Below are 24083 nucleotides of genomic sequence, written 5' to 3'. Positions count from 1 at the left end.
GATCAACAAAATACTATGGTATCCTCAAGGGACCACGGCCGGGGCTGTAAGCCCCGACTAATTTGACACAACCACAAATACTAGGGACGCAAGTCCGAACTAACCTATAAGCTCGACGTTTGACCGTTATAATCTAATTAGTTTGCGAATGACTAAAAAAGATTTTGGTAGAATACGGACCAGCCGATCAAACAACAAAACGAAAACGAAAAAGGTTGAGCCCCGGCCGTAGGCCGGGGTGATACCTAGTCTATATTATAAAAAGAAGTGATGTGTGCGTAGCCTTACAAATCCGACCATCGATTTCGTCATCCCACGATGGAGATTGATCAGTTATATGTCCTATATAGACGTCCGTCCGATCCCTTGGCTTCCTAATAAAAATATGATTCTAAAGATTATTTAACAGCGTCGGATCCTTGGATTTCTTAATTTGACTGCAGCGTCGGATTTCCTAATTTGACTAAGTTTTCGTTAATATAGGCTAACACTAAGTAGATGTATTTATAGAACAGAAGAGCATCATTCTTTAACGGTTTCACCAACAAATGGTCTTCTATCTATAGTTCTTCCCCTCCATTAACGACTTCTAATTCTTAACTTCGTCTCTCTATATCATAATAATACTGAGTTATTAATACTAAGTTATTATTATGGATGATTTAAAGGATGGATACGGTGAAATAAAAGAAAACAGAGCTGATGATTTTAAAAAAAAAAATGGTCTAAAGAGGAAAGGAGAAGAAAGAAAACCTAATTGAGGAAGAGGAATGAATTGGGTAAGAGGTTTTATGTTTAATGCAACCAAATATCTCCTTATCAATACATCTTCACGGTAAACATATGGCTAAGGGTCTGTTTGGATTATGTTTGGTGGATGACCCTCCATGAAGATTATTCGTATACACTGTATATACTCTGGTCCATCGAATAAGTCATTTGAACGTTCAATCATCCGATAAGCATAATGATTTGTACCATAACTTTCTCATGAAAATTTAAGTTAGCTTCAACTAATCTAAAAGCTATTTTTAAAAATAAAATAAAATAAAAAACATGGTAAAGATTTATGTGCGAGATTTAAGTGTCACAACCCCGACCAACAAAACATTAGGGAATGTTTAAGGGCCACGGTTGGGGCTGTAAACCCCGGCTAATTTGACCTGACCAATAAAATACTATAGTATTCTCAAGGGACCACGGCCCCTGCTAATTTGACTCGATCAACAAAATACTATGGTATCCTCAAGGGACCGCGGCCGGGGCTGTAAGCCCCGGCTAATTTGACACAACCACAAATACTAGGGACGCAAGTGCGAATTAACTTATAAGCTCGATTTTTGACCGTTATAATCTAATTAGTTTTGCGAATGACTAAAACAGATTTTGGTAGAATACGGACCAGCCAATCAAACAACAAAACGAAAACGAAAAAAGTTGAGCCCCGGCCGTAGGTCGGGGTGATACCTAGTCTATATTATAAAAAGAAGTGCTGTGTGTGTAGACTTACAAATCCAACCATCGATTTCGTCATCCTGCGGCTCAGATCGATCGGTTATATGTTCTATATAGACGTCCGTCCGATCCCGTTTTTAACATATGATTTTGGATGGAGCGGATTATGTCGCGGCCCAAGCTAACTTGACCGCCAATTTATATAGATCCCCATCCGTCCGTCCGTTTTAATAAATATAGTTTTGAACGACATAGATTATGCAGCGGCTCGACCAAGATTACCCTAACCTGACCACTTACCTATACACGACTAAACTTTACGCAGAGTCTACCTTTCCTCATATAACTGGATTTCCTAATCTTCCAATTTCCTAAGATGGTTGTTGCACGAGGCATAAAGACAACTTGAAACACAAGTTTGTTTTTCATATAACAGTAATAATAGAGAGTCCATGGAAAGTTGTACACACAAGAATTTGCTTCCCCTATACGTTTTTTTTTCTCCAGCTAATGAAAATCCTAGATTTTTTAATAAAGAATAGTTGTTGTTCATCCTATTTAAAAAAAAAAAATCGAAAAAGGTGATAAAATTGAACAATGTTGTTCAGCCTAAAATCAGTCTATTTATTATGATAAGAAAGGTGAAGAAGAACACACGATGAGGAGCAAAAGAAGAAGCGACACTTGGATACAGGGTCCGGTTGACAAATATTCCATCAAGGAAGGTACATGTTCTAAAGTACCTTACAAATCCGACCATCGATTTCGTCATCCTGCGGCTTGGATCGTTCGATTATATGTTTTATATAGACGTCCGTCCGATCCCGTTTTTAACATATGATTTTGGATGGTGGTGATTATGTTGCGGCCCAAGCTAACTTGACCGCTAAGTTATATAGATCTCCATCCGTCCGTCCGTCCGTTTTAATAAATATCGTTTTGAACGGCATAGATTATGCAGCGGCTCGACCAAGATTACCCTAACCTGACCACTTACCTAAACACGACTAAACTTTACGCAGAGTCTACCTTTCCTCATATAACTGGATTTCCTAATCTTCCAATTTCCTAAGATGGTTGTTGCACGAGGCATAAAGACAACTTGAAACACAAGTTTGTTTTTCATATAACAGTAATAACAGAGAGTCCATGGGAAGTTGTACACACAAGAATTTGCTTCCCCTATACGTTTTTTTTCTCCAGCTAATGAAAATCCTAGATTTTCTAATAAAGAATAGTTGTTGTTCAGCCTATTTAAAAAAAATAAAATTCGAAAAAGGTGATAAAATTGAACAATGTTGTTCAGCCTAAAATCAGTCTATTTATTATGATAAGAAAAGTGAAGAAGAACTACACGATGAGGAGCAAAATAAGAAGCGACACTTGGATACAGGGTCCGGTTGACAAATATTTCATCAAGGAAGGTACATGTTCTAAAGTTTTCGAGATAAAAATAGATTCTTGCGCCAACTTAATTTGTCCGGTAATGGACTGGCATATTTTCCATGTGGGATTTCTTTTCTTGATTTTCTTGCCCTTTTCCGGAGATTATTATATGAATATACGTTACATATCCTTAATTTACCAAACTGATTATTGTTAAACCAGGTAGTCATGAGAAAATAAAGGTCAATAAGATTTTGAAATTCGAGTTTCCAAAAAATAAATAAATATATTATCTTAATAAAATCAAATATTAATCTTGAAGACTCTATAGATTTTACCTAATCACCGTCAATTTTAATGCGGATATTATATTTTTCTTTAAATATTCTAATTCAAGGAGGCCCCAGCCCCATCCGGCTACTATGAGCCGTTTAATTAAACATGTTATTGTGATCCGACTAACTAACACGCTATAATATGACACGAGCAACTAAATATCGGGGCCATTCTGATATGACCGGATTAACTAAATATGCTCCCAATTATTATAGACGGACTAAAATATGAAAAGATACTGACCGGCCGACCAAACAATAAATAAAATTCTAAAAAGGTTGAGCCCCGGCCGTAGACCGGGATAATACCTAGTCTTTTATAAAATTTGGGGATTTTTGAATACAAGGCCACATTTCATGGTCTATGCGCGAGACTGTTCTTTTTCTTTTATGAGAAGAGAGAAATTTTATTAAAGATAAAAGAATGTACAGTCTACCGAAGGTAAACAAGCAAGTTTTCAGAAAGAGAGAAAAGAATGTTGGATTTAGTCGGTTATGAGAAGTTTGACTTTTGTGCAAACTCTACCTTGTGAAAGCTTGCTCCTAAAGTTTAGGAATTTAGGGTCCAAGTTAGGAAAATTTGTTTCCAAAGTAAAGTTTTTTTAAGGGACAAATTTGTTTCTCTATATAAAGGATTAGAATTAGAGGTGTAAAAATAATCCAACCTAGAAGAGTGGTAAATTCTTGTGCTTAGGATTTTGGTCTCTTTGGTAGGGAGAGTCGTGTGCTACCGTGAAGGTCAATATCGGTGTGAGATAAAAACTTGTAGAGAGAGGATTTTGGTGTTCTATGGTTTAGGATTTGGGGCGTTTCCCTAAACCTAGTTTCTAGTGTTTCCATGTTTCTCCTCTGTTACTAGCGACTATGAAGCCGGTGTAGAAGAGAAGACATGAGGCTGGTTCGAGGAATGGTTAGAGAATTGGTTTTTATGGTTTCTTCGATGGTGTTCTCGGGTATGTCTTTTTAACTCTTTTGGTCTTGTTTTGGGTTGCGGAAAGAGCATGTAATGGTCTTTGATTTAATGGAAGTTTTTCTGGTGGTGTTGGCCTTGGATGTAGCCTGTACAGGTGAACCACGTATATCTTGTGTTGTGGTTGTCTGCTTTTTTATCTTCTGTCTATTTCTTATTATTTCTCCCATGTTTGGTTCAAATCACCAATTTCTCTTTGTGATCCTGATTTCCACTGCGCTCGGGGTACCAATTTTCCCAACAAAGAAATCAACTAAATACAGTTTTCCAATTGGTCCGTGTGTAAGAGAAGTTAAAGTGCATTCTATTCAGATAAGCAGAATCCCAAGAAAAAACGAAAAACTTAGCGGCATTGGCCAGCTCCCTGTCAGTCTTAAAGCTCCCTGTCAGTCTTAAAGTTGTATGTCTTCAAAAGTACGACAATTCCTTTCTCTCCAAAGAACGCGAGACTGTTCTGCAACTGTTTCTTGTATGGAACCGCAACACTGTTTAGGAAAATATAAAAAGGTTTGGAGTATTCTTCCCCGTGCTATCACTTGGAATCTTTGAAAGGAGCGTAACAATAGAGTCTTTGGCTCTAATCCTAAAGACGTTATTGAACTCGGAATATTTAAAGAGCATACAGTTCCGTCGAGGAAATTTTTTTTGCTCGCGCGATGCTAGATCATTTTTGATTTAGCAGTACGGTGGCCAATCATTTGGTTCTTCCTGACACCATTTAAACTATAGGTGTAAAACGTGCCGACCCGGCACACGAAATCGCGTGCTTCACGTGCCATGTGCCGTGCTGTGTTGTGCCAACGATCTAAACGTGTTGTGTCGTGTTGTGGTTTACTAGTCAAAAGCTAGGCACAACACAACCCGCGGGCACATCACACGTATAAATGTGATGTGCCGTGCTGGCACACGTGTTATAAACTATTTGAAATCTCGTAATGGTATAAATTAAGTCGGACATTATCACGAGAATCTAAATAGACAACATATCATTTGAAATTATTTCAAGTAAAATTAACAAGTTTATTCAATAAAAAGAAATAGTCCATCAAATATAAAATTGGATCATTGTCATGTAAATTAATTTTCTAGTCAAATATAGGTAACGACATTATAACAACAATGTTTAAAATAAATTTTCCAAGTATTTAGGTATTATATGTGTTGTTATAAAAATAAGCCAGCATAAAATGTCCTAGCTAGAATAGTGACTCTTTTGGGAAATATAGACAAAATGTGATGTATTATGCCTTGTTATATGGTGTACATGTGCATGCTATGACGTGTTTTCTTAACGTGTTGTGCTGGGCTGGGCCACGTGCTTATCCGTGTCGAGTGCTGTGTCGTGCTACTGTCCCGATTAGCCTAACCCAACACAGCCCACGAAACTAACGTGTTGGGCCGTGCTGGGCTAAATCACGTGCTGGGCTGAGTTGGGTTGGGCTCAGATGTTACCGTGCTGGGCTGGGCTGTACTCGTGCTGGCACAACCCAATTTACACCTCTAATTTAAACCATGATTTTATCCCTAGTTAACTTCCCTTTTTCTAGGTGATTTTTTACGGCCAGGTTTTCTACCACTAGTGTATATTCTAAAAGTATTAAGAGCTTCTCCAATGGTTGTTGTATGTATTACCTATGTGGCAACACAAAAAAATCTGAATGTGATAATCTTCTTCGTAACCTCTGTATATTAAAAGAGAGGCTTGCCGAAACTGAAGCAAGATGTGAATCTTTATCATCAGTTCATGATATCTAATACAACCTTTGACAGAGTGAATCTGTTTTCTTAGAGAGTCCTGAGAGTTATCATGAAGAGGAACATCATGAGTTTCAGTCACAACTGATGCACATTTTCCTTAAGTTTAGGTGAAAAAGGTTATTCATCTCCAATGGTATTGTTTGTGATAATTTTCTTATTAAATGTAAATTTTATGTTTAGTAATTTTAAGTTTTTATTAGATCTAAAAATGATTATTTATTGTATTAGAATTAATTTTAGTAAACAAAATATATTTTTAATTAAAAAAACTGACTAGGATGGTAGACAATGTCAAGGGGAATGTGAGAAACTAGACATTCCCCTTGACATTTTCTACCTAAAGTCATGCATGCATTGATTTATGGCATCCGGGTTGGAGAATGATTTTAGAGAAAATGGATGTGCATCCTAGGTGGATTTTGATATTTATCTCCACATACATGCCATTGGAGAAGCTCTAAGAGCATCTCCAAGAGAAGGTGCAAAAAATCCTATGTGGATTTTTTTATTTAGTCCTTTCATTTATGGGGTCTACACATAGAATAATATAAGACCTCATATCTAAAAAACCATCTCCAACAGTGAGAATTTCAACTCTTAGAATTAAGAGAAAATTAGTTAAAAACATGACGTGGAGGTGCAACCGGAGGTGTAGATAACACTTTCTTGAACACCTTCATATTTAGTAATTGGTCCGTCCTAATTTATAGGACCCTACTGTTGGAGATGGATTTATGCCAAACGGAGGTCTAAAATCCTATGTGTCACTAAAAATAAATAAATCTATCCTCTGTTGGAGATGCTCTAAGCTAATATAAAAAAAAAAAAAAAGGAGGCCTGCTAATCCATTTGGTTATGGGAACAAAAATATTGGACCAAATGGTGATGTGGGTTGGATTGAATACCTTCTCTTAAGAACAAATCTTGATTCTATCTCTTCTGAATTATTGAATTCATTGAGAGAAAACCCATCTTTTTCCAGGTAACAATTTATCCAAATCACGTACTTAATAGAATAGAATGTATTACCACTAATCGAGTGCATACTATTAATCATTACCAAAACTAAATGAACAAAGGGATTCTGGGATTGATAACTTCTTTTGTCAGCTTTCTTTCACCTGCCCTAGGAATTAGTCGGGTGCTCTAAGAAACATGATACCCTGGCCTCGTCAAAAAACGAAAAAAACCCTGATAGTATTTAATTGAGAAAACATGGTTCTTCGATAGGCGTAGAGCCGTACACCGGCTAAGTAACTACAGTCCTTTACCAAACTTAAGTTTGACACATTTTTATCAGATAAAAGTATAGAAAATTGATCAGTCAGTCACAACGATTCTTCCAGTGAAAACCCCTTTCCTACAATAAAGCCACCGCCCTCTACGGACTACTATTTTTCATATAAAATTTCTTTAAGCAATCAAGTAAGCATTATAGAACATCCAAATTTAATTATTCGATCAATTTTAAAATTCTTATTCAAATTATACATATGATGAGGATTACATTTTAAATTCTGCTGCGAATTCCAGAACCTCTAGACCAAGACACTAATCTGTCTTTGCCTTAAAATTCTTCTCTTTATTTAGACCAAATTAAAGATTACATTTTTGTAGTTTCTCCGTCTCTTAGCACAATAGGTTACCTCCTGGTGAAACACCGAGTTGGTTGCAGTAACTGGTATAGTAATTCGCCCTGGTCTGAACTGTACCAGGGTTTCCACCATTGCATTCCAAGGCTCCATTAATGGCACGGGTTGTAGCACCGAACCCTTGGCTCATGACTGGATGAACGTTGTTTGTCCAAAACCACAACGCGGTCTTGAACGAGATGATTGGGTCGTTTGATACAGTTTCAGGAGCATTAAGACCATCAAAACCGATGCTTCTTCCAGCAGGTCCGTAGTTGAAATTCCATGTCAATTGGATTGGTCCTCGGCCAAAGTATAGCGCGCCGGGAGTACATGGATTTCCTGCACTGTTTGGATCACAGTAGTTGTGGCTTGCACCGTTAATTTCATCTTTGTGACAGAAATCTGTAAACAGAAAGAGATATCACTTAGTTGACGTTAACCTATACCGAGAATCACCACCCGTATGTGAACGAAAATTATAAAAGAACATAAATTTAGAAGAAAAACTTACGTCCAGTTTCATGAGTTACTTGAGCAAAGAATGCAGCAACTTCACGTTTTGCAGCTTCGTCACTCCCAGATGCGAAACTGGGGTACGATTTAACTGCTTCAAGAAATGCGTTACGTGTATAGAAACCTCTCCCAGCACAATTAGCAGCAGCCTGGTTAATAATTCCATTGAAAAAACCATCTGTTACTATATTCGCAACCGAACCACCACCACCGGTACTAGGAGGATTGGTTCCGAAACAAGGCCCTGATTGACACCCCATACCACAATAGGCCTCGTCGCTACCACAGAATCCAAACCGACTGCAGCATAAGTTTGGTGCACAACCACAATTCTGACCCATAACTGAGCCGAACAGTAACCCAGACAACATCCCCAGTAGTGTAACAAGTTTAATGACGGTAAGCGCTGCCATTTTTGTTTTCTGTTGGATTATGAGAATGGGAAAAGAAATATAATTGAGTGTTTTGATGAAAAATGTATTGAATGGTTAGATGTGTTTATAGCAAACTAATGTAGTACTAGTTGAGATATGCTATATCGTTGAATACAAAAATCAATGGTCATAAGTCCATAGTTTGAATTGACTAGTGGACAAAGTAATATGGCCGATGTCCCTCTTTCTTTGTTTCTTCTTTTTTTTTTTAAATGTGCCCATGTCAGTGAATCCTTTCTGGATGTGAAATGGAGTTTTTTATCTTTTTCTTTCATGCTATCATTTAATGGACAATGACTGAAGACAAGCAGCCAGCGCTAGCTACTTGCATTTATTTTATACTGAATGGTGAGTGAAATTTATAAGAAATCAACAAATTCCGATTTAACTGTGAGAATCAAACCCCTAACCAACTGGATTAACCCAAGCTGGTTGTGCCACTACATTGTAATCTGTTAACATTTTTTATTTAAAATTTGCAGTTCTTGAACTTTCTATTTATTCCTAAACCCTACTTATTTCTAGACCAATACTAGACAATGGTTGCCAATTTATATAAAACAAAACAATCATTATAACTGAATATCACTCCATTCATAAAACTTGCTGGTGTTCCCTTGTATCAACCTTGATCCCCAAAGGCTAAGAAATCTGGAAGGTTATAAGATATCCATGAAGGTAGAACTTGGAGTCTTAGCACTAGTTATTGTCTAGCAAGGACGTCCATCTATGGCGTAGCTTAAGTATATATGATAATGAAGTTTGAACTTGAAACAGGGTGGCCCGAAACACGTGTTACTGATTCAATTGGGACTCTCCACCCATTTTTTTCTTTTTGATAAGAAGGAATATTTATGTACTTGTCGGTTATGTGGAAAATGGACTTGAAAATATGCTAATATACTTGGGAGAGAAAAGCCACCTTTAAGATTTTTATTTTTAATTGATAGGGAGAGAAAAAATTTATTAGAAGAGTAAACGCAGAAGCAATCTGCATGGAGTAGATGTACAAAGAAAAATCGTAATAGAAACAAAAATACATAATCACAGTTCACAGACAATTACATGAGCATGAATTCATTTGGCGTATGTGGAAGAAATCTCAAATATCTCGTTCATTAAGAGATTGTGATGAGTGATTTGGACAAGTTAATTGAAAAGCAGCCCCTGATGTGGAGAATTGTGCTCAAAATCTGCTCATTTATCAACGGAAAAGGAGATATTGAGGAGTTCGAAATACCATATCTCTCCGCAAAAGATTTTAACTCAATAAGTGTCGCTTTTTTACTGATTATTGGGCTCTGCATCCTTTCCAAATGGGTCAAATAGGATTTAAATGGACACGTAACAGTAATAATTATTGTAACTGTAACAATAAAATACTCAAAGAAAATGTTAGAAATAAATTTCTGAAACGCTTAAATAAACACTCAATGGAATCAGCAAACAGAGGACAGAATCACGTGTTCAACACGTTGTCCTTAACACGATAGTTGACCGGTACGTCTCAAGAATGGGTGATGCCTATACCCCGTGGTCAATTCGTATCCAGGATAAAACTTCTCGTTGTAAATATTGTTAGCACTACAATACTTGCCCACTCATACGAACTCAACAGCAATGGCACAAATAATAAAAACCACACACAGGGAGAAAGACGAAAAGAAGAGGATAGTAGCTCTTCTGGACACGTCTTGGAATGAAGAATTCTAGTCCCTTTTATAGATAGAAATGAGAGAGGTGAAATCAATGCACATTAATGTGCGAAATTATGTTGCATGATGTCGACATAAATCAGTCATAAAATATTCCAAAAAATGGTAAGAAATAATGTCGTCATTTATGCGCATAAAAACGTTATGAAATATGTTTGGTAAGAAAATAAAATCTCCCATGTCACACGCCCCCCACATTCAAGACAAAATTTAATTTGAGTTTAAATTCATTTAGAAAATAATTCAAGAGTAATTTTTCCAAAAAGATAAGTGTTGGTTGACATACGTCCATGGCTTAAGCACGAGCCCGAGCCATAAGCCCGAGCCTTAGTGAAAAAAATATATTTTTGTCCCACTCGTTACACCCATATTGTTTGTCTAACTATCCATAATAGATTAGTTAAATAGTGGAACTCCTCTTTAGTTATACCCTATATGGGAGTAAAGGTCATATTTCATTCACTCGTAAGTAAATGAGCAAGTACCCTTAGAGAATTAAAGGTCCTAAGTTCCATTCCCACCAAGACTATAAAACCAACAAATAAAACCCATTTTCTCCAACACCAATAAGTGAAAACTACAGCCACACCCATTCTTACACTTTTTCCTACTGTGAAACCCACGCCCACAAAAACTCACGGGCGCACCCAAAATCGCCGTGAAAATTAGGCGCAGGCCCAGAGTTTTCAAAATTCTTTTTTTTTTATTTCCCACTTTAGCCTCAGTTTCAGTTTCAGAGATTCAGTTTCTGAGAAATTGAGAAGGAAACAGAATAGGAGCGAGAGCTGAGAGATTGAATTATCGAGAGCTGAGAAGGACCTGATTGAGAGATTGAATTTACTCAGCAAAGATAATTCAAGCTTTAGCCTCACTTTTTCTGATCGAGAGATTGAGAAGGAGGTAGAATAGGATCGAGAGATGAGAAGGAGTTGATTGAGAGATTTGATTTACTCAACAAAGATAATTTGAAATTCAAGCTTCAGGTTCGTTTGTTTTCATGACAATCTTGATTCTGATTTTTGTTTAATCTTGATTCGATTCTATGTTTTGGTTTCTGTAACATTAGAATTTATTATTTTAGGTTTTTGAGGATTAATTTAGGTTTTCGAATCGTTTTTTAGATCTTTTAAGCTTGTTTTTGAATTTGTGTTTATTTTCTTGGTTTTGAAATTGTTACGATCAATGTAAATCTTTTCGATTCAATTTTTTTTGTTTCGATTTCATGTTCCGATGTTGATATACTAATTTACTAGGCTTTGCTCCTGTTCTATTCGATTTTTTATTTGATTTGTTTTTCCATTCTTATTTTTGATCTGTTATCTGTTACGTTAATGTAGATGTTATTAATTTTGATATCCAGTTGATTTCTGATCTGATTATGGTTAATGTAGATTGTTTGTTGTTGTTGATTTGATCTTTTAATTTTGTGTAAGAATCTTTGTGAAGCAATGCCTGGCTAGATATGTTTGATTTTTTCTCTTTGTGTTTTGCAGGGTGAAAATGCCTGTTGCTAGTGTACTAGCTGTAATTCACTACTTCAATGAATTCTTAGCACATCCTGTTGATGTCAACACAACTCTGGAGTCTTTGAAGACAGCCGTTTGCCAGAAGTGGACTCGTTTATTACCTCATCATGTCATATTTTCCTTTAATGATGGAAGAAAGTTTGTGCGAGTTGATTCTGATATTTTTCTTCAGTTTTTTGTACCTCGTTGCCTCTGTAAAGGTCAGAAGAGCTTTGATTTACTGGTCGAAGTTGGCTATAATTCTTCCAGCAGTCGCAGTAGAGCTTCAAGTAGTCGTGTAATAGAACCTGAACCTGAAGAAGCTATGGTGAATTTCCTTGAAGATGGTTTTGTGACAGTTAATAAGGTTCTTAGGACTGAAGGTTGGGATAAATTATTTGGTGATGTTGGTAAACTTTTTTTGGAGGTGTAGCAGAGGTACGTATTGTAGTGAAGAAATACGAGGTAAAGACTGGGTATGTTCTTGTATATACTAAGAATGAACCTAGCAGGTTCTATGCAAAATGCTCTAAAGAAGATTTCCCTTGGGAGTATAAGGTTTGTGTTGTTGATGTTGAAAGCAGGATTCTTAAGGTTAAGAAATATGTTAGGAGTCATCACTGTGGTGTTGGATGTGAAAGGCTTTTCCACAGGCTCAACATTAAATTTGTTTCTAGTCTAATCAAGGATGAAATCAGAAGTGATCCGAGTTTCAAAGCTTCTGATTTGAATAAGTTTTTCAAAACTAGCTATGGGACCAATGTGAAATACTACCAAGCTTACAATGGAAGGGAGAAAGTGTTTGAGGATATATTTGGTGAGGATGCCATATCATATTCGCATCTGGTATGGTATGTAGATACCATTCGCAGCACAAATCCTGGGAGTTGGATTGATTTTCAAGTTCAAATGGATGAAACTGAATCGAACGAGGACAGTTCAACTGATTTATAAGACGAAGAACCTTCAAATAAGTTTTTGCACCTTTTTATTGCTTTCGAGGAATGCATCCATGGTTACCGTTACCTTCATCCCATGATTTATGTCGATGCTACCTTTCTTACAAGGAGATTTAGAGGATGCCTCATGGCTGCAACCGCTATCAATGATGAAAATTGTAATTTTTTTGATAATACATCCTTTTTGTATATGTGCATAATGTATCATGCATTATTTATTTTGGCTTCATAATGTCTTGTGCATTTTTTATCTTTATATGCATAATATCTTATAAATTATTATTTTCACTTTTCTGGTTATTCATCATTTTTGTTTAAATGCATGAGACATTATACATTATTTTGTTTCAGCTGCATAATCTCTTATGCATTATTGTTTTCACTTTTCTGATTTATGGATTTTTTTTTTGCACGTGCTTAATGTCTTATGCATCATTTTGTTTAGATGTATAAGACATTATGCATTATTTTTGTTTTAGCTGCATAACACTTTATATAGACGTTGGCTTGATTTTATATTTTTTTAAGTCCTGAAACATGTTTTCTGTTGTGCAGATGATGATAATTGGGAATGGTTCTTGAGGAATTTGAGTAATGTTCTTGATCATGATCAAAGGCCAATCACATTTTTATCTGATCGTGCAGAAGGATTAAAGAGAGCGATTCCAGTTATTTTTCCATAGTCTCTGTTATTATTATCTTAAGATTAACTTACCTATTAATGCTTCTGACAAAAGGTATGGTGCCGTTATTGATGCATTTCAAGCTGCTGAGTATGCTCTTAGTCCCGAAGGTTTCCAAACTGGCATCGCTACGATTAGGGGTCTTGGTTGTGGTTGGGTTGCAGACTACATTGAAGATATCCCTCCCGAGAGGTGGTCAAATACCTTTTCTCAAGGATGTAGGTATGGAAGGACATCTTCTACTCTTGTTGAATCCTTCAATAGTTGGATGAAGGTACACAAGAAGCTTTTCCTACAAATGCTCTTCTGGATATGATAATGAAGGATGTGATGAGGATGATGTCAGAAAAGAGGAATACTGGTAATAGTTTCATAACAATTCTCACACCGAAGAATGAAGCTAAGATGACGACTCTTATTGATGATGGTTTAAGATGGATGGTTATACAGTCCGATACTCATGTTTATGAAGTGGAAGGCAGTGAGAGTTCTCATTGTGTTAACCTTGAGGCAAGGACATGTACCTGTCAGAGGTGGCGCGTCTATGGGTTTCCATGTGTGCATGATTTCGCATCGATAACAATGTCTGGTTCTAATCCATATGATTTTGTTGAACCTTATTTCACTACTTCATACTTCAATAATGCCTACAACCATCCAAATCATCCTATTCCGAACTACAACAGGCCTGAAGTTTATGAAGGTAATGATATTATCGATGTACCTGATGTTAGGAGGCCACTAGGGAGACCACCAGCTAACAAGCATTTGAGCAGATATGAGAAGCCGCCCAGGAGAGCTATGCGTTGTGGTAATTGTTTTGTGCTTGGCCATCATAACAAGCAAACATGTACAAATCCTACCTGTTACAAGAAGCCTCCGAAACGGCCGAAGCAACTTAAGGGAAGTTAAGGGAGAGCAATTATCTTGTTTGTTTCTTCAGACTATTACTTTTATGTTTGAACCTTATTCATTTTTCCTTAATTAGTTTTTGTATTAGTTTTTATGAACAAGTACCTTTTCTTTACTTAGTTTCTTTTTTGTATTGGTTTTATGAAAAAAAATACTTTTTTTTTTTCACTGTGTGTTTTTCTGTTTCTATCAGATAATATTATTCATTTTTATTCATAAATGCATAATAGATTATGCATTAGTTTTTGATGATGCATAACGTGTTATGCATTATTTTTGAAGATGCATAATCTCTTATGCATTCTTTTTCGAAGATGCATTGTTATGCATTTATTCTTTTAAAGATGGATGCATAACGAGTCATGCAACTGTGGTTCCTTCATGCATCTGCATCTGCATAACAAGTCATGCACATTTATTTTATTCTGCATAACATGTTATTCAGGTTTATTTTGTTGCATAACATGTGCTTTTTTGTTGCATATCATGATATTTAGATGTTTATATGTAACCTGTTGTTCCTTCATTTTCCTTGTAAGAATTATATCATGTTATGTTTATAATCGGGGGTCGAGGGGGAAACGCCCTCTCGTTATCATAGTAAAGTTAAATGAAATAAGATTGCAGCAAATAAAAGCACTGAAACAAGGATTGATATATAATAAGTATATATATAAACATCTTCAAGATAACAAGATATAACTTCTTCAGACAATATTCATACCAACACATTACACATAACTACTGACTGAAGTTAAGCTTCACACTGACTACCTTACCATTAGTTCTCACTCCCAAGTTAAATTGCTCAACCTACCAACAACTCACAGGTTGTAAAACAAAGTTACGGTTGAACCTTTCTATTTTGCACAACATCACATTTACGCACAGCTTCATCACATTGACGCGCAGCATCATCCCAGATGTCTTCATTGGCAACTATCGCCCAACTGTTTACAAGATCCGTCAGCATTTTCAATACCAAACTTACTATTTTCTTGTTGTATTTTTCTACTGCATCTTCCTTTCCCAACCTCAGCCATTTCTTCCTGACTCCAGACTTCATACTCATCTTCATATAGTAGCATACAAATATGAGGCAGTCAGGGTGATGACCTTGTTCATGAACAATCTTGGAAAAAATATCCTTGTATAAAAGCGGTTCCCTCTTTAGATCCACGATTTCTGGTGATAGATTCAGTTTGTCATATCTTTGGATCAAATAAGGCATACAAGCCTTTGCCATTAAAAAAGCTTGTTTCTTACAGTTAACTTTATAGCCATCAAGACTGTTATAGAAGTTCCACTCACCCTCTGAGAAGTCATACTCTAACAATGTCCAATGTGTACCAGCAGGGTTTTCCTTTGTCATATAGTTCATTGTAATGAACATTTTCTCAACTTCAATAGAGGGATTCAAGATGAATTCTCCAACATATTTGGAAATCCCATCTTTCTCCTTTGTTTTAACAAAGAACTGCAAAAGAAATATTTTTTAGGAAAAAAAAGTTAGTGGATGCAATTGAAAGGGTGCACAATAGGTGTAGGAAACAATGCTGAATAACTTGTTATGCAGTTTAAAAATAGTTGCATAACATGTTATGCAGAAGTAATAATATGGGCATAAGATAATATGCAATAATGACTTGTTATCTAACAAAATGATTTTATTTTCTTGACTTACCCAAGCATCTGGCCTCATGAATGCACACTCCACATACCTCTGTTAAATACTATCAACCTCTTGTTCATATTTCCTCATCCTGAACAACCTATAACTGTAGTATCGTAGTACTTGTTCTTATAGATATTCATTGTTCATTGCCTGCCTTATTATATCTCCGTGAATCCGAATACCCCACAAGTACGGGTCTTCTCCTTCTCTGATACTCCAAGCCAAATTTCTGCAGATGAATAATTAGTGAGATGTTTTATTCAAGTGACATGTGGCAGAACCATAAACTAGAGGGCTGTGTTATGCATGGATTGTTTTAGAAGCATAATTTATTATGCATGGGTTGTTTTTTAGCATAAATTGTTATGAATTTATTTCATAAGAAGCAAAACCTGTAATGCATTGATTTCTTAAACAAGCATAAAGGTAGTTTTGATGTACTTACAGGCTGTTGGCATGCTCAAAGTATGTCTCCAGTACTTCCATCAAGGATGGTTCTATTATTTCCTTGTAATCATGGAAGCATTCCATTGTTTCCAGCGGAGGTAATTTTCTAAACGGCCCTCCAGCAAACGTACGAGGAGTTTCTTCTTCAACTTTATTCTCATCAGGCTTGTCTTTTTGCTTCTGCTTCTTCCCTAGATCACAATCTTTGAGTAGTACACTGGTTGTCCTTTGATTGCATGTTTTCCTATCCTTGATTCTTTTTACCTTGCTTCCTGGTTGGTTCTTCACAGCCTCTTCTGCCTTGTTTGCTTTCCCTTTAGTGGCGTATTTCTTCATAGGTTTTTTCTTTTCAAATTATGTTCTTGGAACAAATTCCTCATCTAGTTCTTTTTCCTACAGATTCATGTAACCAAAATGTGTTAGATATAACCAATATAACCAATTTATTTTGAAATAGTATATAGTTGATCAAAAATAATAAATAGTATATAGTTGATTCGACATTAAAATAAACTTCAAGCAGTTGATGGTTTTTCAAATACATTAAAGAAAATTCAAGCAGTTATGTTTTATATTTTATGTACCAATGCCTGTGTATTTAGCTCCTTATATGTAGCTTCGTTCGAGTCTTCTTTAGTGGCTGGAGTTGAGTGATTTTGTGCGGCTGCATTTGAATCTTCTTTTTTGTTTTCAGCAACGGCCGTCTCAACATCTGGTTGTTGCGGCTTTTCTGCGGCTTGCTCTTCTGGCATCACAACAGTGGGTTGTTGGGGCTTTTCTGCGACTTTCTCTTCTGGCATCTCAACAGCTTGTTGTTGTTGTCCTCCAACACCATCTTCTCCTTGTGAAATACGGAGATTAAATTGGATCCCTTCAGCTACTTCTGCTCCAGCACCATCTTATCCTCTAACACCATCTCCTCCTCCAGCACCATCTTCTCCTCCAGCACCATCAGCACCATCATCATCATCAACACCATCAGGGAATTCTTTTTCCTGTGCTTCAATTCTTTCTTGAGTTGTTGCCAGATTTGGTGTTGTCTGCAATTCCTCTGGCGTGTCTATTTCCTTGTTCCTGGAGAGATTAACAACTTTTTCCAGGTCCATGAACTTGTAAGGTGAAGACTGGAGTCTCTGAATAGCAGATTTGTCTTGGCTATCAAGTCTGATAACTTCCGGCAATGATTCTTGTGTAGGTGGTTCAGTTGAGGATACCACTTCAACAAGTGTCTCATTACTTGGCAAATTTTGACTCAATGGAATGCAAGACTCAGCTGATGATTCCACTCGCACCTTCTCTTTTACTCCTGAAGCAACGAGCAACTCCTTCACTTTATCGTACAACTGAGAATTGAAGTCTCCTCCAGTCTGTCTATATTTCTCCTGAGTCTGTTTGATGTCTTTTAGCATTTCTTGGACATTCTTCAACCTTGCTCCAGGACTATCGGGAAACTTCTCTTGTTTAATGATCTGTAACGCATCCTGAAATGCGTCTTCATACTTGTCCATGTTCACCTCAAGATCCATTGCGATGAGTTCATATTGTTAGAGCATAGCTCGGTCAACCTCGCATGCGTTTCTATATCAAGCATGTTTGTCAATGTTAGTGATGAAAACTATAAAGTATTGATTTCTAGCCTATTAGCTAAGTCTCGGACTAGGATAGGAAAAGTGTAGTTTACCTCAAGGACTTCATGGTCATTCAACGAAAACGACGAAGATCTACACCAAAGAACCGTGGAACTTCATCAACAAAAAGGTATGTGAAGACTTGAACTTATCTATCACTCGAAAGTCTATCTATTCTTCTCCTACTTTTTATGAGACAAAAGTCGTATGCTATATACACTAGATCATATACACTTGATATTTTGAGATGAGTATTCATTGCTTATCTTTTACTCGAAATCATGTGTTGTTAAAGCGTTTCGCTTTGATCAGGTTTATCTTCACCAAGTGACGAAAGTCATGAAAGTTTTAATCACTTTGGAAATTGCTCTGACGAGAAAGGTCTGTTGTTCTTCACAACTGAATATCGCCCTCTGAGAATGTTTCAATGATTCAAATGAGAGTTTAGATTATATAACCATGTATTCCTTGAACCGAAGTTTTCGAACCTTGTTGATCAAGAAAAATCTGTAGGATTGTGGAATTGGCTTGCCAAGTCCGCGAACTGACGGAAGTTCTCGACCGAGAATTTCTGCTGGGATTTCCAAAACTCGTTTTTGTGCTAAGTACGCGAACTCAGTCCGCGAACCCGGTCCACGAACTGGCGGAAGTTCTCGACCCGAGAATCTCTGCTGAGTTTGGAAAACTCAACCGATTAGCTTAAGTCCGCGAACTTGTTTGTGAGCTTAAGAGGTTATGATCTAAAGATGTTCTCTGAACATGAAACATTAATTACTAAGGAATGCTTTATGCAAACCGTGGCTATAATGTTCTTGAGCCGATTCTAATCGAATCGAATCAACTTTGTTTCAATTGTGTCTTGTGTAGTTACATAAGATCTCATAGCAATTGAAAAACTCTTAACTAGTTCATTTGAGTCAATTGAACTAGTTATGGTGAAGAAGAACATGATTAATATGAGATACTCATATGGTCGACTTTTTGGGTTATCATGTTGAACCAACATACGTGTACTCGTTTGGGCATAGTTTTTCTCAAACCCAGTAAACGTGTACCCAAGTGTGTATGACAAGCTATGTCTTTCTATCTAACGGTTGAGAGATATTGGCTTGAATCTAAATCAGGTTTTCATCTAACGGTGAATAGAGTTTGCTTGGTACCTAAGGAAAAACCCTGATTTGAAGGCTATATAAAGGAGACTTCTAGGATTGAGAAAACCTAATCCCCACACGTCTGTGTGCTATTAGTGCTCTCGCTAGATTCGATCTCCATTAAATCTTGAGTTTCTTCTCTAAACTCGAGTTAACGACTTAAAGACTTTATTGGGATTGTGAATCCAAACCGATATTACTTTTATCGTAGTTGTGTGATATGATCTTGCATATTCTATCGTACGAGTACAATCGATTGATTGTCTTGAGATCGTGAGAGTTCTCCGATAGGTAAGATAAAGAAGTCACAAAAATATTCGTCTCACTGTTTATCATTCCTCGACAATCCTCTTGTGTAGTCAGGAAGGATTGTAGAGAGGTGATTGATTAATCTAGGCTGTTTTTCGGGAATATAAGTCTGGATTATCAATTGGTTCTTGTTACCTTGATTTTATATCTAAAGACGGAAAAAAACCTAGGGTTTATCTGTGGGAGACACATGTATCCTTTCGATAGACTTTTCTGTGTGAGACGGATTCGTTTATTATCAAGTCTGTGATTTTGGGTTGCAGCAAATCTTTGTTGTGGGTGAGATCAGCAAAGGGAATCAACTACGCAGTGTCCTGCTGGGATCAGAGGCGTAGGAGTACAACTGTACCTTGTATCAGTGGGAGATTGGTAGGGGTTCAACTATAGATCAGTCTGAAGTTAGCTTGGAGTAGGCTAGTGTCTGTAGCGGCTTAATACAATGTGTATTCAATCTGGACTAAGTCCCGGGGTTATTCTGCATTTGCGGTTTTCTCATTAACAAAACTTCTGGTGTCTGTGTTATTTCTTTTCCGCATTATATTTTATATAATAGAAATAATACAGGTTGTGCGTTCGTGATCATCAACTTCTCTAATCCAACTTTTGGTTGTTGATTGTAGTTGGTTGATCCTTGGACATTGGTCTTTGGTACCGTCCAAGTTAACTCTCTTTGATAAAGACTCGCTATTGATTTTAGGTTGAGTAGAAATCAAATCGAGAGATTGAGATAATAACTCTTTAAGATACTTTTTATCTAGATTGAGTTTGACTGTCTAGTTAATTCTCTAGCAAAGTATTTCGGAGTTAGTCCATACAGATTGCTAAGATAAATATTGGGGGGTGTTGTTAGACCCCCACTTTTTCAATTGGTATCAAAACAGGCAAACACGTTAAAGACCTCATAAGTCTGTGTTTGTAGCGATCTGACTCTATGGATTATAAAGTCTCAATTAACGCCTCACCATATTTGATAAACAACCACAAGAAAAGGTCTGACAAACTGATATCTCTTCAAAAAGGGTTGGATGAACAAATCCGGATCAACTATGGTCTTGTGGCTGAAAGTGCAATTCTTAAGGATTTGATATCCGGAAATACTTCCCTTGAGAGGTTGAAAAATCTCAAATGTTTATGTCTCATAAAAAGTCATAAGTCAGGTAGTATTTAATGACAGGATGTTGAGAAAACTGATATGACAGGGAACCAGTCAGGTAGGCTCATGTTGCAATTCATCCGATTATTGGCAGCAAGTTTGTATGTCCTTTCAAAAGAGTCTTAATGTTGCAAGTAATCTTTGTAAGAAAGCTAAACAATTGTATGACTCTCTAAAAGTTCATAGAACCCTACCAGGAAACTTTAAATCAAGAAGTATTAGTAATATGGGTGTCTTTGCTTTAAGATCTACATCTCCTTTTCAATGGTTTCTTGATAGTGGATGTAGTCGTCATATGACAGGAGATCTCACTTGGTTTGTATCATCAGTTGACTATGAAGGAGGTCCTATAGCGTTCGGAGATGGAAGTTGTTGCTACATTATCAAAAAGGGAACGATCAAGCTACCCGGTGTTCCATAAATCCATGATGTGGTATACGTTAAAGGTATGATTGTTATTCTTCTTTCTATTAGTCAAATTTACGACAAGGGCCATCGAGTTGTCTTCAATGCGAATGAATGTGACTTTGTTGACAAAACCGGGAAGGTAATATTTCAAGGAACTCGTGGTAAAAACAACTGTTATCTTGTTGATACTCAGTTTAGTAACCGCTGCAATTTGACTAAGGTGGAATCTACACATCTTTGGCATGAGCGTTTTGGTCACATCATCTATCACCTACTAACTAAGATCATTAACAAAGAACTTGTTAGAGGCATTCCCAAAATCAATGCAAAGGTTGAAGGTGTATGTGGTGCCTGTCAAAAGGGGAAGCAAACAAAAGTTCACCACAAATCATCACGAGATATTCTCACTAAAGATCCACTTGATCTAATTCATATGGTTCTCTTCGGACCAATTCAACAACCCACTGTTTCCGATAAGAAGTATGCGTTAGTTATGGTAGATGATTACACCAGATTCACTTGGGTTGCATTCCTATCTCATAAGAATGAAACCCTGAGTGAATTCAAGATTATTGTTAAAAGGATCCAGAACGAACAAGGTCGCAAACTAAAGAAAATTAGGAGCGATCGTGGCACTGAATTCAAAGACACCAAGATATTTGATTTCTGTGACGAACTAGGGATCATTCAACAATGCTCACCACCTATTACTCCTCAAGCTAATGGAGTTGTTGAAAGAAAGAATAGGAACATTCAGGAAATGGCCAGGGTAATGCTCTATAACAAAAACTTACCTTTAAGATTTTGGGGAGAAGCTGTCTTCACAACATGCTACTTGATCAACCGTGTGTATTTGCGGTCTAGAACCCTTAACACTCATTTTGAGCTATGGTATGGAAGGAAACCCAACCTACACTATCTTAGGGTTTTTGTAAGTAAGTGCTATATTCTGAAAGATCGAGAACCGAAAGGGAAATTCGACACCAAAAGTGACGAAGGTATCTTTCTTGGCTACGCATCTGATAGTCGTGGTTTTCGAGTTTTTAATCTCAGAACTCAAGTCATGATGGAATCTGCTAATGTTATTATCGACGACATTAGTAAATTTCGTCAAGATAGTCCTCCTGTTGAATTGCTTCCAACTGAGACAATTGAGAAAGTCAAAGAAATTCCAGAATCATTCGAAGTTATCCCAACTGTTACTGATCCTGACATTTCTAGTGACAAGGAGAAGATCACTGATCAAGCCATTCCTGATGAACATGTACGTGTTCCTCCACGACATCTTTGGGTTCAAAGGGATCATGACCCCAACAACATCATTGGGGGAAGGGATTCTACATCCAAAACAAGAGGTCAACTTCAAAATATATGCAATTTTGGTTGTTATCTTTCGCAGGTGGAATCAAGGAATATTGATGAAGCTCTGAAAGATCCTTTTTGGGTAAATGCAATGCATGAAGAGTTAAATCAATTTGAAAGACAAGATGTCTAGGAACGTGTATCTTGTCCTCCTAATGTCAATATTGTTGGTAACAAATGGATATTCAAGAACAAGTCTGATGAGTATGGCACAATTGTCAAAAATAAAGCTAGACTTGTCGCTCAAGGATATTCACAGATTGAAGGAATCGATTTTGACGAAACCTTTGCTCCTGTGGCACGTCTTGAGTCCATTCGACTTTTATTGGCCCATGCCTGCTTTCTCAAGATTAAGTTGTTTCAGATGGACATTAAATCAGCGTTTCTGAATGGAATTTTAGAAGAAGAAGTATATGTTGCTCAACCTAAAGGATTCGAAAATCCTGACTTCCCTGATCATGTGATGAAGCTTAAAAAGGCGTTATATGGATTGAAACAAGCACCAAGATCCTGGTTTGAAAAACTCACTACCTCTCTTATCAGAAAAGGATTCTCAAAAGGAGGATCTCATAAAACATTTTTTACCAAATGGAGTGAGAAAGATGTTGTCATTTCTCAAATCTATGTGGATGATATCATCTATGGACCAACCTCTGAAAAACTTGCAAAAGAATTTTAAGTCTCTCTTGCTAAAGAATTTGAAATGAGCAATGTTGGTGAGTTAAAAATTTTCTTAGGGTTACAGATTAAACAACATAAGGAGGGAATTTACTTATCCTAAGAGAAGTACGCACGTAATCTTGTGTCAAGATTTGGTCTGGATAAGTCGTCTCCTAAACTGACTCCTATGCCTACTACTGGTAAATTGCACAGGGATGAGAAAGGAGCAAAAGTGGATCAAAAATTATATCGATCCATTATAGGTAGCCTTTTGTATCTTACAGCCACTAGACCTGATATCTCTTTCAGTGTTGGTTGTTGTGCCAAATTTCAGGCGGATCCAAAAGAATCTCATCTTGCAGCTGCGAAGAGAATCATATGATATATAAATCATACTGCTGGATATGGTCTCTCATACACTTTTAATACTAATGCTGATCTTTCTGCTTATTCTAATGCTGATTGGGCAGGTTGTGTAGAAGACAGAAAAAGTACATCAGGGGGCTTCTACTATGTAGGTCTCAATCTTGTAGCATGGAATAGCAAGAAGCGAAATTCTCAATCCCTGTTTACATGTGAAGCAGAATATATTGCAGCTGGATCATGTTGTACTCAACTCCTATGGATGAAACAGATGCTTGCTGATTATGGAATTGATACTGGGATAATGAAGATCTTTTGTGATAACTCCAGTGTGATTCGAATTACTGAGAATCCTGTTGAGCACTCAAGAAAAAATCACATCGACATAAGGTACCAATTTATTGGTGACCTTTATGAAAATTGTATCATCAGTATGGAATTTGTGCCTTCCGAACAACAATTGGATGATATTCTCACCAAACCCTTAGACACTGCGACTTTTCAATACTTGCGGCAGTCTATTAGTGTTGTTTTGGTTCATTAAAACGTTTCATTGACTCTTTCCCCTGCGCTTATCCTTATCTTTTGGGCAACTGAATCTGAAACCCCAGTAGGTACTTTCAAGATCAGTTTCTGTAGGTTTGTCATTGTCATCTTTTTGGTATCTT

The 24083-nt window shown here is 36.8% G+C and overlaps 1 protein-coding gene across 1 annotated transcript; it reads right to left on the bottom strand.

Annotated features, from left to right (window-relative positions):
• Positions 1–7336: 7336 nt before the first annotated feature.
• LOC113317278 (endochitinase EP3-like) lies at positions 7337–8536 on the bottom strand. The gene is made up of 2 exons (XM_026565420.1): positions 8050–8536; positions 7337–7940 (listed from the first exon to the last, which is right to left on the bottom strand). Exons 1-2 carry the CDS (start codon positions 8462–8464, stop codon positions 7534–7536), a joined length of 822 nt encoding a protein of 273 aa, XP_026421205.1. The 5' UTR covers positions 8465–8536; the 3' UTR covers positions 7337–7533.
• Positions 8537–24083: the final 15547 nt, after the last annotated feature.

This window comes from Papaver somniferum, chromosome 1, assembly GCF_003573695.1.
Source record: "Papaver somniferum cultivar HN1 chromosome 1, ASM357369v1, whole genome shotgun sequence".
Classification (NCBI taxonomy): domain Eukaryota; kingdom Viridiplantae; phylum Streptophyta; class Magnoliopsida; order Ranunculales; family Papaveraceae; genus Papaver; species Papaver somniferum.
The sequence above is the reverse complement of the archived record's forward strand: the minus strand, read 5'-3'. Positions and strand labels throughout refer to the sequence as shown.

What these genes read in the sequence shown, in the direction of transcription:
- LOC113317278 (XM_026565420.1), bottom strand. Translation starts at nt 8,464, where the DNA reads ATGGCAGCGCTTACCGTCATTAAACTTGTTACACTACTGGGGATGTTG. An exon ending in AGTAACTCATGAAACTGGAC is followed by an intron (nt 7,941 to 8,049) that starts GTAAGTTTTTCT and finishes TTCTGTTTACAG; the next exon opens with ATTTCTGTCACAAAGATGAA.